At 39.5% G+C, this 16680-nt stretch overlaps 1 protein-coding gene across 1 annotated transcript in view; it reads right to left on the reverse strand.

Annotated features, from left to right (window-relative positions):
• RNF217 (ring finger protein 217) overlaps window positions 1-16224 on the reverse strand; it is a gene marked incomplete at its 5' end in the record, with an annotated part of 37012 nt that extends 20788 nt beyond the window's left edge. Inside the window, 3 exons of the mRNA XM_081904765.1 lie at window positions 7030-7194; window positions 13670-13903; window positions 16213-16224. Coding sequence (XP_081760891.1) covers window positions 7030-7194; window positions 13670-13903; window positions 16213-16224 — 411 coding nt within the window. The remainder of the gene's footprint in view (window positions 1-7029; window positions 7195-13669; window positions 13904-16212) is intronic.
• Window positions 16225-16680: the final 456 nt, after the last annotated feature.

Raw genomic sequence — 16680 nt, forward strand, 5'->3', positions numbered from 1 at the left:
TTACAGAAAAGAGAGAAAAGTTATTTTTTTTAAAAAATTAAACAAGTTGGTTCTTAGTTAATTCAATTGTCTTACAAAGAATCATACAAGGTGGAACTCTGAAAAAAAGTTTACTGCCTTATTGTTAACGGACTTAGTAGAACCTCTTCAAATTGCAAAACAGCCTGATTTTCAGAAACTGACAGTGGCATTTAAGAAGCGTGAGTAATCTGCTTTTAATACACAAACAAATACAACAATTTAAAAGAAACTAATAACCTGAGACTGCTTTTGATACTGTTAATGTCTGTTTCCATAATTTAAGAGTTGTTGGGATTCTTCAGCAGTTCTATTATTTCCCAGACAAACCCTACCCATGTGAACAGGGTAGCTGCACCATTTTTCAAGAGAGGGACACAGCTCACTGGAGAGCCTGGTTCAGTCCAAAGCATCTCCAGTTAAGAAGATCTGGTAGCAGATCTGATAGCATGTGCCTCCTTGGAGACTCACTGCCAGTAGGAGTAGACAAGACTGCTCAAGATGGACCATTGGCGAAGTAGAAGTAATCTTTGTGTATATTTGTATAACACCACTGATTTATTTTACAACATAACAACAAAAAGACGATCTCTGCCCTAAATTTGAACAGAATGGGAGACAAAGGAGATGCGAGGACAGACAGAGACAACAGGAGAGGAATTTGTGTGAATTTTGCAGGGGGTTAGATATTATGAGTAAGAAATTTATGAGACTTCACATTGGCAGGAGCTGGCTTCAGGAATTAAGGGTACATTTTACAAATTCCTTGTTTGTATACTGCAGTCTTTTGCATTGCTGTTCAAAATTAAGTCCCTTCAAGTTCAGTAGGATCTACTCTCTGATAAGTGTAGGATTGCAGCAGAAAATGAGTAGCATTCTACAGCTTTAATTCCCTTCATGTTCATGAACCTACTTTAAGACTCTAGAGAAAAGCCCCAGAAGAACTGCCTGAGGTTTAGGGCAGGAGATCAGAAGATCACTTAAGTATTTATACAGGCAGTGATCGTTGGTCACATCTGATACATGCATGATCGCGACAGTGCACATCACGCCAAATCCAGAAGTGACCCAAAAACATCACAAAAAGGGGCAGAATGGGGCTAGGGGTGGAATGGGGTATTTGCAGGCTTTTTCAATTGTGTTTCAAATCTATGCTATATCACTGAAATGTGTGGTGCCTTAGAATGTAGCCCCCATGTAAATTTGGAGTGGCCTGTATAAGCTTCGATATCCCCCTCCTTAATGTGAAAGAGCTGGACGTGACATAGAAGTGGGGGAAAGATAGTTTAAAATATGCCAAAAATTTAAAAGATAGGAGCACAAAGAGAGCAACTGTCAGTTCCTAGGCCAAATCCAAAGCTTAGGCATGTTATTTGCAGCCCACCTCCAGTTGCTACTAAGAGATAAAAGGTGCATGTGGAAAGAACAGATTTGGACAATAAGGAACTTGCTGAGTAAGGGGAGGCAGCTGCCACTTATCTCAGCTTCTCACACTGGCCTAATAAAGTTCATTGGCAACCAGAAATCATGACTCCAAAGAAGCAAGTAATCATAGTCTGTTTAGATGATACAATTAACAGCCTGATCCAGGAACATAACAACCATCTCTTTCTGCTCAAGTTAACAGATCCTTCGTTCCCTTGGGATAGCCACAAAATCTTAAGATCTCAAAATTGCTTTGTCAGAATCTGGTATTAAAATCTGAAGCAGAGTTGAGCAATCCACTGAACAGCAGGGTGTAGTACAGATGCTTATTTGTCAGATCTCAAATGAAGAAACCACATAAAAACGGACACGGAATTCGTTTTGCCCCCTGCACTGCTTTACATGGTGTGTGTTATGGTAGAAGAGCATCTTGGTAATAAAAAGGTAAAATTGCACTTGAGACTCACAGAACTGTATGAGCAGAATGAACCGTAAAAAGCAAATCAGCCAAGGCTAATATAATGAGGACAAGATTTACAGTTTGTATTAACGAACTAGATAATCGTCTACCATAAATCATCCTGAACTTCCTTTGCCTCCCATTTAATATCCTACAATTCAGAAGTATGAAGCCAGGCCCTGAGATGGGGGAAAACTGCACAAACGTTGCCTTGCAAATACAAAAATATGTTCCCTTGGTATTATACAAGCACTAGGCAAGTAGTTAGCTAAGTAAATAGAAGTGGTATAGTAATTTAGGACAGCTGTTCCCAAGGAGAGATTTATAATCTCTCATCTTTGGGAATCACAATAGCCTTGAAGATTTGCATACTCACAGTAAACACAAGGAATTTACATGAAAGCAACGCTGCAAATCCAAAACGTCAGTTTCATATCAGAACAAAGTGTTCCAAAACATACCCTACTTCCTTTTTGAACAGTGAGAATGCAGTTTTGTGAAAACAAGCAGAACCAGTTAGTAGAAATATTCACCATTCCTGACTACCCTAGCGTTTTATAACCCTTAGTGTACAAGTCTGACATAAATTCATGTACTGCACATAAAGCTCAATTATTTAATGCAATTTACAGTGTTATTATATAAAATATTCCTTGTTCCTCCAGAGGGATTCTGGATTCCATTCAAAGTGACTATCAATAGCTGTTTGACTCCTTTGCCTGCTTCTTCAGAGTGCAGAGCAATCAGGTGCTCTCCATTTTAGTGCTATTATTTGATTAAACAGACATGTAACTCTATTCTCTCAATTAACTGCTCCAAATACTATCCACATAGCCACCTCCTTATCAAAATTATCTACCCTAACTTTAGCAACATTAATTTACTAAACCTCTTAGCTTCAGGGATTTGCACAAATTCCTCAAAACAAACTAGAAGTGCAGCAATAAGACTACTAGCACATATGCAAAGCTATGGAGGGAGTGGTATGAGTATTAACTCATTTTATTTTTTATGTAAAGTATCCAGAAACAAAAATGTGGAGTAGTTGATCTATCAGCATGAAAATAATACAGTGGTACCTCAGGTTACATACGCTTCAGGTTACAGACTCCGCTAACCCAGAAATAGCGCTTCAGGTTAAGAACTTTGCTTCAGGATGAGAACAGAAATCGGGCTCCAGCGGCGCAGCAGCAGCAGGAGGCTCCATTAGCTAAAGTGGTGCTTCAGGTTAAGAACAGTTTCAGGTTAAGAACGGACCTCTGGAACGAATTAAGTACTTAACCTGAGGTACCACGGTACAATTGTTTCAGTTGACTAGTTTTGAAACATAGTTAATGAGATGCAACACAATTCCTCTTGTGGAAATAGGGCATGATCCTGCTTTCTTTCCCATGCAGCCTCTGCACCTGCTCTTTAGGGTTGGAGGGTCCTCTGGAGAAGACTGGGGCAAACAGGGAGCTGCAGAGCAGAGGAGATGAAGGGAGAATTCCTACTACAGCTGCTGGCATGATGTTAGATCTCATCCAAAGAGAATTTGACAGCAAAGTAGATAAAGCTGTGATCAAACAAAAAATCCATTGACCATTATTGACTAGCACTTTGAAAGTCCTCAGTGCAGATTTTTCTCAGGCTTGCTATCAAGCTCTCTTAATCAGATATTTGCCACAAGATTTTAAACACGAGAAATGAACTGGAAAATGTCTCACTGTAAACCATTATTCTTTTCTGTGTAAGGTGTCACAAGTTTACTATTTACTAAGAGGCAGAAAAAAATAAAGTTGTAAAAACAACACGCAGGCATCAGCACATGAAAGAGATTTGTGAACACCGATATGAAAAAGGTACTTCAAGATCTTTGCAGGCTATCCTTTTAGAGAAATACAATAATACTGTTTCAGCTGTTATGTCACATCATTTGCCATAATGCCACTGCTGAGCTATGCAACCTGTCTAATAGGAATCACATAGTACAAAGGAAGAGTTAAAGCTGTAGCATTAACATAAAACAAAAGTTGGCATTTGTCCACAGCAGCTGTCATTCCTTTCTATGCGTATTCCACATTGTTCATATAGCTTCATCTACCACAGAATCAGAACTGCAAGGGACCAAAAGCCTTTCTATCTACTACAGGCATAATCCATCCAAGCACCCTTATGCAGTTTCCATTCATTTCAACAGGGCTTACACAAGACAACATCTAGATCTCATCCTGCCCCATACCTTCAAGGGGCAAGCCAATTTGGTCTTTTTGCTTTCTCCTATATATAGAAAAGTTCAGCCAAGTAAGGGCAAGGAGGTAAAAGAAATCTGTATTACTTAAAAACATGCACACCAAGAGAAACAAACAAAAACCAACCCAAAACCAGTTACATCCTGTATGTCAATCTGTCAAATAAATTCTTATCTGAAATGTGTCAAAGGTAAATGAGATCTGGTTTAGAGTAATGACTAAGTGAAAGGCTTTATCAATCTTACACACCATGCATGCCATCAAAAGTGTAGCATTCCCCTCTGGCAGGCATATTAAGCTTTTCTCCAAACTTTAAAGCTGAAGAGATGTGTAGGAATCAAACTGGCAGTGATCCCCGACCCTTCCCCAACAACAAGCTTGGGATGAAGGCTGCGGTCACAACCATTCAGCATCAGCTGAAGCCCATAGTAACACAAGGACAGCCCTCCTGGATCAGACTAAAGGCCTAGCTAGTTCAATATTTGGTTCCCACACTGGCCAGCTAGATGCCTATGGAAAAACCACCAACAGGACACAGGTCTAAGTGTACTCCAGGCTGTGCTCCCCAGCAACTGGAACACAGAGACATATTGCCTCCAATACCTGAGGCAATATAACCATCATGAATAGTAGCCACTAATAGCCTTTTTATTGTCTTGCCCTCTTTTAAAGTGGCCTGAATGGTTGGACATCACTACATCCTGTGGTAGTGAATTCTGTAGCTGCTGCTTGAAGAAGTACTTCCTTTTGTGTATCCTATCATTCACCTTCATTGGAAAACACTATTAACTATTTATTATTGCTTACGGTAAAATGATAGATGTTTAGAGTTAAGAGTTGTACTATGATTAAATACTTCAGCCTGAAATGAAACATGAGGTAAAGCTGATCAGGCCTGGCTTAAACCTCTGCAAATGGAGGCCTGGCAGCTAACAAAAGCCTTGGTTATATTTGCTAAGGGTAGATGCATATTTGGCAGTTAGCAGAACTAGAAGTAAATGGTATCTATACTGATCAGGAGCATTAGAATGGTAATCTGAGGGTCACTCTAAAAACATAATAGAAGGGAGTATCTGTGACCAGAAGAAGACCAAAACACCAGGCAAAGAACTATCAAGAGGCCCAGTTGGAGCTCAAATCAGGCAGAAAAGAACCTGAGAAAGGAAGCGCAAACTAAAGAATGCAGGGAGAGCAGGCAGAGAAGAATAAATGTCGAAGGGGAAAAGGCTACGCCTGAGAGGAAGATTCATAGCCTGAAGAAACTCTTGAAGGGGAAGTAACAGAAGACAGCAGCTGGTGATAGACAGTTTGAGAAGTTTTGTGCTTAAGGAATGTGAAAGACTTCAGCAAGCAACTGGCAACCTAAAGCCACAGTGGTGTTCCTGGCCCATAAATAAATCCTTATTGCAGCTGAAAATCCATCAAGTCAATAAGTAGAAGAGTGAGGGCTGGATCTGTGTGAAGACTTCAATCCAAAAAACAACACTTTTAAATGACAGAGATAACTAGACCCTGGATTTAGGAGGGATTTATATTGACAAAAGTGAATCCTGCATTCCTTAGTAACAATATCAACAATATCAACTTTATGGCAGAAATAACATTCATACTTGTAACCTCACATTATATTGTGATGTTTAAATTAATCTCATTTGTACACATATTAATTCCTATAATAAATATTATTATGTTATGTTTTTAAAGTGTTGTCTCAATTGTAGGTCAATCTCACACCTGCGCTATATCGAACAGGCTACTATGAAAGAAAGATACAAACTTTATTGATTTCATATTTTAAAGGTATATATAAATATATATTGGCATTATATATTAGACCAGGTTTTACCGTATTTTTCACCCTATAGGACGCACTTTTTCCCCTCCGAAAATGAAGGGGAAATGTGTGTGCGTCCTATGGGGCGAATGCAGGGGAAATATTTTTTTTTCTTTATCCCCCTCCCCCGCAAAAAACTAGGTGTGCCCTATGGGGCGAAAAATACGGGTATGTTAGAGATGGGATTTAAGAGTCTACTCACAACACTCCAGCTTTCAGTGTTATATAGAAGAGAGAGATTTCACCCTTTTTCCACACTGCATAATGTGACATACCTCTATCACGTCTCCCCTTACTTACATGCCTACCCCTTGACTCATTAAAAAGCCTCACAATGTAATCTTTTCTCAAAGAAGAGCTGTTCCTTGATCACTTTGGTTGTCTTTTCCTGCAGCTGAAAAATATTCTCTTTCTTTCTTTCTTTCTTTCTTTCTTTCTTTCTTTCTTTCTTTCTTTCTTTTTTGGTGCCGTGACCAGAACTGTACTACAAATGTATTATTATATTGGCAGTTTTATTTTTAATTCCTTTCCTAACAATCCCAATAACAGCTTCATACCAGGTTGACATTTTCATTGAGCTATCCCCCACATCCCCAGGCTCCCTTTCCAGGTCAGTCATTGCCTGGTTAAACTGTATCAGCATCATGTTCACTTGTTCCTTTTCTCCAGTTCTGCACTATTAGTTCCTTGTGCAGAATGGTGCAACAGATTCCCCAGAATCTTGCTTCTTGTGAAAGCGCCATTCCATAAATATCAAACACATTCTTTAACTTGTATTGAAAGGCTTGAGTTCTTTCTTTCTTTTTCTGCAGACCAGCAATGTTAAGCGCTCCGAAACTCAGCAGTTCAGCTACCACAAACATAAATAGGGTGACAGATAAGCACTTTTGTAAAAGAGCAGCAAGGTCAGCAGATGACAGGGATCAAGTTATTCTGAATCTAACAGAACTGATGACACTTAACTTGACGAGCATGAATTTCACTAAGGCATCTCCGTTTGGAAAACTTCACAGAATTTTCGTGCACCAAACAGAAACGTAACTTAGTATGCGCTCTCTTACCTTGCACTTTGGACACTTCTGAGCATTTCTTTGCCCATGTTCAATTTCATTGGCCCAGTGACGTAACAGCTTGTCTCCCTTTTTATACTCTTTGCAGTTGACACCTTCATGCCATGGAGAGTGGCACTTAAAACACCACACCAATTGGCAGGTTGGGCACTGTATCTGTAGAAATAAGAGCACAAAACAACAAAACAGTTTTGAAGATTGCCCGATAAATGTGATTAGGAACCCACAATTCAGATTGCACAAGCATTTTCCCAAAATAACCTATGTTAGTTGACTATGTTATGGGGGATGGCGAAGAATGCCACACTAATGGCTTTGATAATTTTGCAGCTTCTTAGCCAAACCAGCAGTGCATTCATAGAGAAATGCAGCATAAGAGACCTCAACTGTTAGCAAACTGTTTGCTGGTTACTGAACTTATTGGCAGGCCAGTCTGCAGAAAAGGTTTGGAAACTAGGGCGTGGGCACTGCATGCTAATTTTCCAATATGGATGATTTAGCCCCCCCCCCCCCCATAATCCTGCTACATCCCTTTTACTTTCTTTGAAATGTCTCTAAACAACAGTAAGGCAACTTTAAGGCACCTAGCTCAGGAAATCTGGCCTAATACAAACTTAAGATGGAAGCTGTGTCTAACTAACAGTGCCACATGAAAAAAATAAATAAACTAAAATCCCCAGCTGCTTATTGGGAAGGCAGCATTTTCAACATTCCTTACACTGAGCATTATCATGAAGCTCTGAATTTAAGATTAAGGGCAATAACAAGACATTGCAGATTCTCCCCACCTCATGAGAGGAAAAATATCCTTTTCAAGGCTCCATCCTGAAACAGGAGCCTTGTAGTTCTGTTCAGGCTTCATGGTTGGAGAGAAGAGTTTTAGGAGCAGCAGAAGGACAGGAGGAACATTTTTTTCCACCTGAATGAGGCCTTCCCATGCTGTGCTATATGGTACTGTATTGCACATTAAAAGCTGTAAAATGGGGAAAGGGACACTATTGAGATTTAGCTCTATTTCTCCATAATATCTGAATTGGGAGAAGCTGTTCTGCTCCTGGACTAGAGCCTGGATGCAGTATTGGGATAAATGAGGGGAAACGAACTGAGCTTGAATCTTGTCAAAACAGAGGCTCTGTGGGTGAGTGGTTCTCATGTCTGGGAAACTGAATGATTGCTACTATAGACGTGGTTGTGCTCCCTCTGAAAAAGCCGCTATGACAACTGGAGTGCTCCTGGATCCAGCTTTGTCACTGAAGGTCCAAATGGCTTTTGGTAGCTAGGATCACCTTTCACCGGCTCTGGCTGCTACAACAGCTGTGACTGTTCCTGGATTGGAATAGCATGAGCCCAGAACTCCCAAGCATTTGTAACCTGAAGACTGAATCACTTCAACACACTCTTATCTGGGGCTTCCCTTGCACTTGGTCCTGAAACTCCAGGTAGTGCAGAATGCTACAACGTGATTGCTAATAGGAGCAGAAGTCTGTCGGCATAGTACATCTGTGCTAAAAAATGTGCACTGGCTGCTGATTCATTACCGGGCAAAGCACAAGCTGTTACTATTGGTATATAAAGTCCTTAATGACTTAGGATCAGTTTGCTTATGGAACTACCTCATCCTGTATGTGCCTATTCAACCACCACAGTCTGTGGAGCTTGCATTCTTATAAGTGCTACACGATGTTTGTTGAACATTTGCAAGGAATCGCTCCTTTAGCGTGGCAGCCCCTGGGCTCTGGAACGCCTTGCCTATTGACACCAGGTGAGGCGCCTTCACAACACTGTTTTAGACACTGTTTCCGTTTGAGTGGACTTATCAAGACACATGAGTTGGTTACGTTTGTTGCAAATATTTTACTGACGTTTATGTATGTTTTCAAATTATATTTATGCATATTTGTTTTTAACCAATTTGTGCATTTTAGTCTATTTTTAAATATAACTGTATACCACTAGGAGAACTTTGTTTAAAAAAGCAAATAGTTTATACATTTCCAAAACAGAATGAATGAATGAATAAATAAATAAATAAGATTATTTGGATGACTAGAGATGATTTGCCAACCTCTAATAAGTATTATAAAAGTACTGAATATATCTGCTTCCATACATCTCCTTCCCACTAATATTATTTATTTGAGCTTCTGTAGCTAATGAGAAGCAGATAAATTTTTCATTTCTCATCTACAGGATATACTTCCTACAATAATTCAGTGGCAGGCTTCAAGAAAAGAAGGAATCCGAGCTTCCATTGTTCAGCATCTACCAAGTACAATGAGAAAGTTCTCCCTGCCCTTCTATATTGACTTTTCCTCTGACGAAAGAGAATCCCACAGAGTTCATAACAGAGCCTGTCTGCTGGATACTTCAGTAGGCATCCTTGGTGTTCTATTTCTAAAAGCATGCAAGCACACCAAGCCTTCACTTCATCTGTCACCCGCCTTCGTGCTATAGGTTGCAAAAAGGCAGAAATGTACAATGAAAGAATACAAATGAAAAATGAAAATGAAACAAATTTCTGGGCTAGGCAGAAACGGAATACACCCCCCCCAAAAAAAAACTGCCTACACAAGAAATTACTGCAATACAAGTCCATTTTTAGTTTGTGCAGTATAATAAAATATGGAAGGCGATTGTTGTTTAGACCTCCACTGTTGTTCTGCTGGTTTTATATATGGCAGGTGAAGGGTACATGCAGCCCTCCAGCATGGCCAATGGCCAGGGATGATGGGCACATGTCCTACACTCCTGCTGTCTGGGGACTTTTTGTCTTCTAGTTGCTACCAGGAGTTCTCATGCACTGTGGGACAAAGAGGGTTTCACTTGAGTTATGACTAAGAAAAATGCTCACCATAGTAAATACAGGGAATTCTCCAAGGCAAAACTGGATCAAAAGCAAGCCAGGACATTTACCACTTCTGAATCTTATTTTAGAAATAAATATGAACAGTGATCTTACTACAGCAGACATTTATTCTAACTTTCTCATCACACCTCATCACAGCTCACCAGAGGACATGGGAGTCATAAAAAGCATGAAATTCTGATTGTGGACGGAGAGCAATTTGAAAAAAGCATTATCTGGATTCTGACACAGCACCTCCACTGTCTCCCAAAGGATACAGATAGTGCATACATTATTTAATGTTACAATTATATTTATATATAACGAAAAAGAAAACCGTAACATATATCCTACCTAAAGACAGTTGCATAGTTCAGACTTTATAAAACAATCCTCTGAAAGATGGTTTCAAGGCTCAGGTACATAATGTGGCTCAATGTGCTCTCTCTTACACTTTTGTTTGAGTGTTCTGTTCTCTACTTCCTGGTTTTCTTAAAACACAGTTAGTCATAATGTCCAAATTGGCAAACTCTAGCTTGTAAATGTGTATGTCATGACAATCTGTGGCTAGAGAAAGTCAGGATATAGAGAAGGGAACCGTAAGCTGGGAGGGGGAGGAGAAAGCACACAAACCTTTGGCACACTTCCAAGTTCCTAAATTTAATTAACTCTCCAGGTTTGAGGGAAGACCTGCTACTTTATATTTAATTACTTTATTCAGATCCCCCTTTTCAATTTGCACAGCAGTCTCCAGATAATAAATTACAGTAATAAAACACAAAGATAGACAGAACATAAAACAATTATAAAACACAGCAGCCTTAAAAGCAGTCTTTTGAAATGGCACAAAATTGTCATAAAATGCCTTCAGGAGTCAAAAAATGTATGCAACACCCCCCCATGAGAAATGGAAAGAGAGCAATAGAGCTCCCTGGGGAGAAAATTCCACAGCTGTAGTAGACGTCCAGTCCCTGGCAATCACCCAATCAAATATTTGTAAATGATAGGCCTATCATTTTCAAAGCTATAAATAGTTTTAACACAGCAATTGACTTCATTAATATCCACACAGAGATATGAACCCAAGACCCAAACACAACCTGCAAGGTTGGGCGGCAATGTTTCCTACCAGTCACACCTGAAAGATCCAGACCAGGCATCCCCAACCTTCGGCCCTCCAGATGTTTTGGACTACAATTCCCATCATCCTTGACCACTGGTCCTGTTAAGTAGGGCTCATGGGTGTTGTAGGCCAAAACATCTGGAGGGCCGCAGGTTGGGGGTGTCTGCTCCAGACACACAGGCACATTGCTGCTATGCAAGATCTGGCAAGGCTAAGTACACTCCAAGCATTCTAGGTATTTATTCTATGTGCAGGTGTGTAGAGAATGCAGATTCAAACTTTTAAGATTATGTATGCCATCTCCAGTCTGTGCCTGAAAGGGTGGAGTGTAAGTCAAATAAATAAATGGAAAGAAGGACTCGCACATTGTTTCTGGTTTAAACCATTCAAAAGTAAAGAAAGGGCTGGATCCAGGCTTAGTTATGTTTTCCATTGAAATCAACTGGAGTTAAAATCAATGGGACACAGGTTAAACAGTACTAAGTCACATTGGTATCAATGGCTCTCCTCTAATCATGATCAAATCTGGATTCAACCCATGGAAGATGGCAGCAATAAACACTGGAATGCATTTACCTTTAAGCTATCCCGTTATATAATGCACTTTAATCTTATTACACCAGTCCCCAATCTCGCATTATGCTGCTCCTTACACTGACATAACTTAATGGAACAAGTAAAGCAGCAGAATGTAATTTGAAAAAAGGACCAGGAGTGAAAATTCAAAAGGAGTTAGAATAGAATCACTGTCATTCACCAAATCAATATGGAAATGCAGCACTCAAATCTGCTCAGCCATGAATTGGTTGGGTCACTTACTGCAGCCTCAGTTCCCTATCTGCAAATGATAAGGAGAACAACTTACCTTCCATTAATGAATAATGAACACCAAGTGTTTTTTATGGGCACCATACAACAACAACAACAAAAAGAAAGGTGAAGGACCCCTGGACGGTTAAGTCCAGTCAAAAGCGACTATGGGGTTGTGGCGCTCATCTTGCTTTCAGGCCGAGGGAGCCAGTGTTTGTCCACAGACAACTTTCCGGGTCATGTGGCCAACATGACCAAACCACTTCTGGCAAGAGCAAGTGCCAGAGCACACGGAAACACCATTTACCTTTCTGCCACAGCAGTACCTATTTATCTACTTGCACTGGCATGCTTTCAAACTGCTAGGGAACGGGAGCTCACCCTGTCACAGGTATTTAAACCAATAAGCCCAAGAGACTCACTAGTTTTTCTACCTGTTGTAGCCTTTGTAATACACTTTGGTAGATGCAGTATGGTTTTTAATTGCATTTTAATTGCTTCTTTCATTTCTTATATATTATATTTTATTATATTGCAATTGGAATTCATAGCAATAAAAATACAATCAAAAATCAATATGAATATTTAATGTGATGGATGTGCCATCTCCCATCTTCAAACACAAATTGACAGACATGCCACAAACCACCTAAATGAAGCTCACCAACCACTGATGGTCTATGGGCCATAATCTGAACTCAGTTTTACAGCTGCAAATAATAAAAAAATTGTCCAGTAGCACCTTAGAGACCAACTAAATTTGTTCTGGGTATTAGCTTTCATTTTATTTTTTTATTTATTTCGACTGCGTCAGACCAACTCGGCTACCTATCTGAAGCTGCAAATAAAAAGTTTTAAATGTGTTGTAAAGTGCAATATAAATATATGACACTAAATTCAATGTATTTTTCAAAACTTTTTTTAAAAAAGCATTTTCACATTTTTTATATGTTTGTAGATTCCACCTTTGAGAATCCCTGTTCTACCCCAATGTCTACATATTAACGGGAGAAAGATGGGAATACAGACTAGCTATGTAAACAGTAATAACAGGTAATATTTCAATGTGGAACCTGCACAGTAGACTTGCACTTACACGAATGGGGCTTATCCTTCCTGTGCCCCCCAAATTTTCTCTGAAGGCGTAAGGAACCCTCTGGAAAAAAATGGGGGCCTAGGGAACTACAACAAGAAGTAGATGAAGGGTGAGACCTCTTGTGTTCATTGGCATGACATTGGATCTCAACAAATACAAGAGAATTTTGGTCAGTCTACAAAATAGTTTTACAAGTCTTGAAGACTGTATTTACACAGACAGGGTCCCTCAACACAGGCTTATTTCAGTACTCCTATTTAATTACTGAGAACCAGGGCACATGAGAGAAGGTGGCCCATAATTAAGAGTCAATCAACAAGTGCTTGGCCTTAAGAATTTCTAAGTTAGCTTCCACTGCAGTTATCAAACGGCATAGCTAAAACCTACAGAAAGTTCAACCATGGATACATGTAACTTAATACTTACTGAAAAGTATGGTGGTATTCACCTAATGCTTGGTGGAATGTAGGAACTGCCAGACTTCATGAAATATTTCAGGCAGCATGGTTAATTCAAAATAAACAACAATGCAGTACAATAAAGAAAGGAACTAATAGGTTAACTGGCCAGCTACTCTGGAAAGCCGACATTAATTAGCTAGTAAGGGGTATGAAACCATAGATTTGTATTCTAAAAGCACATCTTACATTAGGTTCCAGTAAGAGAAGAAAGCCCATTTAATGCCCACCATATCCTGGCCTACTTTTGCAGCTCACAGCTGTGCCATCTAATCCATAGCTTTGGTGAGCATGCTCACTTTGTACTTGTTCTCCATTTTGGTAGGGGTTGGAATGTGGCCTCTCCTCCTGAAAGTTGTAAAGTGCTTGCATTGAGGGCATGGCTTGGTGCTCGAGCCAATACGGCCAAGTTCCAGGAAGTACTTATATTTGATGATGTCATCATGTGGCAAGTTGTAGAGGACAGTTGTTTCATCCAGGTGTTCGCTACACTCTGTTATGGGACATTGGATGTCTGCTTGCCCCACCTGCACCTGCAAATAAACACAAGAGCTGTGATCAAACAGGTGTGGACACACAAATAATAACTGGATACCCAATTCCACACCAAGTTCCAGTACTTAACTTGTAAATATATAACAAAAACGAATATAGCATGGCTTTACACTTAGCTGCACACAATGCCGTTGTGAAATTACTTCATTTTTAACTTATACAGGAAATATGAAAGCCCAAATAACAAACTATTTTTATTTTGAAGAAAGAAACTGATGTTCTTATAATTTATCTGTTTTCAAGGGATTTTAAGTTAATACGGGTTCAGAGCAAATGTTCTCTCATCAATGCATACCAGCCTTTTCAACCTATAACAGCACATTTTCAGAAACACCTTTTAGGTTATCAGCTGATTAAGATCCAAGAGAAGGAAGCCTCTCTGTAGTTCAAGCGCTTTATCTTAAATGATCTCAGAATGAACTTTTTAGCTCCCTGAAAATTAATTAATTCTTAATCATACACAGCTTCAAAGTATATGAAATCTAGAGTTTGATCCAATTTTCTTTTCTTTGGTGCTGTGTGGTGGATCAGCAGCTAAGCATTTCTCATTTGGCACAATCAGTAATAGTAATTTCCATAGTCTATAATGCCTCTTAGTAGCGCATCTGTGATTCTGTACTGCATCAGAACATCAAAGATACACCCCTGATACTGCTTGTTATGCTGCAGTTACACTGAACGAAGTTGCAAATCTAAAGTAAATCCAGGAATTCAAAGTTTGTGAAATAAGGCTAATCTTCCAACCTTTGTACAACCTTTACTCTAGTAGAATGAAGGCACAATGTGCATGAAGGTACAAGCATCTTATGCAAAAGCTGTTCATATACAAGTTGTGTAAGCACAGGAATTTAATTTCTGAAATGTGTATCTAAAATTAAACACTTACAGCTTTAGCACCTGTAATGGTTGGGAATTCCCCAAAAAGCAAGCATTCATCCAACTTTAAGCAACTGCAGGCTGCTTGGCAAGCACAATATTTAAATCCTAAATGTTTATGCCAAGGGAAATTGTCTTCTACAGCCAATGCTTAACACAGGTAACAGTCCCTCTTGCTAGGACTGCAATTTCCCTTTCAGTCGTCTTTCCATTTTGATGACACATTTCCACAACAACATTTGCCTCCCAGGACTTCCAAGTTCTTTCCACCTATAATCCAACTATACAGTCAGTCAGTAACTTTGGAAAAGAGCCAACAGCTAGTGGGACACAGTAAGACAACCAAATACAAAACCATGCCAAATTCAAGCTGCAAACATTCCTTTGCAGCTATGGCTTGAATTCAGTGCAATTTGAAGCTTTTCCTGTCTCATGCCTGACATCATATGGATGAACAGGTGAGCAGGGTTGGGTAAAATGAGCAAGCAGAACAAAGGTAAACATAATTAGGCTGTGGGCCAGAGGTTCCCCACTGCTGCAAATGAGAGTCCAGCCCCCCCCCCCAAGTTTCAAGCTCTATATAGATATCTAACTATAACTAATGCACAAAACACTCCCCTGTGTATCACTGTACACCTTGAGTGTTGGGCTTAGTAAGCTAGTTGCCTAGGAGTTGTTATCCTGCCCAAATAAATGACTAACTTCAATCCTGAAATAGTTTGCTCCTGTTATTTTTTTATACTCAAAGCCAGTGATTTTGAACACGAATCCTTGAATATGGCACTCAGTGCCAGTGGGAACTAGCACCCAACCTCTCTCAAACATGGAGAACAAGACCAACATGAAAATCACGAAACAGCTTATTTAAGGCAGCAGTCACATAATGCCCCCGAAGTGTTTCTAAATTTAGCAGTGTACCAATACACCAAACTGCACGGCACTTTGTTAGCACCTAAGACTGTCATGGTCTCAGAACTTCATGAAATTTAAAAGTAGCTTATTTTCTGTTATAACACCAGACATTATCTTTGAATTAGACAGTCAGTGTAGGTCCTTTTTCAGCTAGACTGCAATTGCACATTGCCAGATGTCTAGCTAATAAATTGACAATATTTAGCCAAAATATTCCAACACAAAAGAATAACATCTGTAACATGGAACTCTGGTTATATATGGGGAGTCTGTATGGAGATGTTGGAAGACTAACATGTTAAGGAATGAAAGCAGATGACAGTGGGGGAGAGCAACACGGGAAAATAGTATAATAGCTTAGGATGATTTAACATTAATGTGTAGTAGATGGGCACAACCATAAATTAAGTGTAAATACTATTTACACCACAGGTTTTTCCCCTAGCTAGAATGAAATCATATGGTAGAAGGTGAAGTGAGTATTAAGCAACGACAGTACCTTGACCCTCATGGTCAGAGGAGCTCTACCAGTTTTTCTGTTGTGGTGCCTATCTATTGTTCTACCAGCTGATATTCACTAGACCCTCTTTATTGTTTCAGGAGACCAGTAAAAACATCACCCTATTAATTTCAGTGGGTCTGCTCTAAGTGTGATTGAGTTGGCTACTTCTTTGGCTAGTTAAGAAGGCCTCTGGCTGAGCACTTTGTTTGACTGAAAGCTTTTGAGGTTTTGTTATTGCTGTCACTAGTTGCTACTGTTGTTAACATCAACAAGCTAATATGATAGTTTTTATTATAGCTTTTAGCTTTTCTTGATTTGTCAGCATAATGAACTCTTTTAAAAGAAAGAATATATATATATGAAGATAGAATATATATATAGAGAGAGAGAGACCCTTAATGTGTAGCTGTATGTGGAAGACTGCTACCAGGAAAAATTGAAAAGATAGAAGCACAGGATGCTAAC

This window comes from Podarcis melisellensis (assembly GCF_964234715.1).
Source record: "Podarcis melisellensis genome assembly, chromosome: 3".
Classification (NCBI taxonomy): Eukaryota; Metazoa; Chordata; class Lepidosauria; order Squamata; family Lacertidae; genus Podarcis; species Podarcis melisellensis.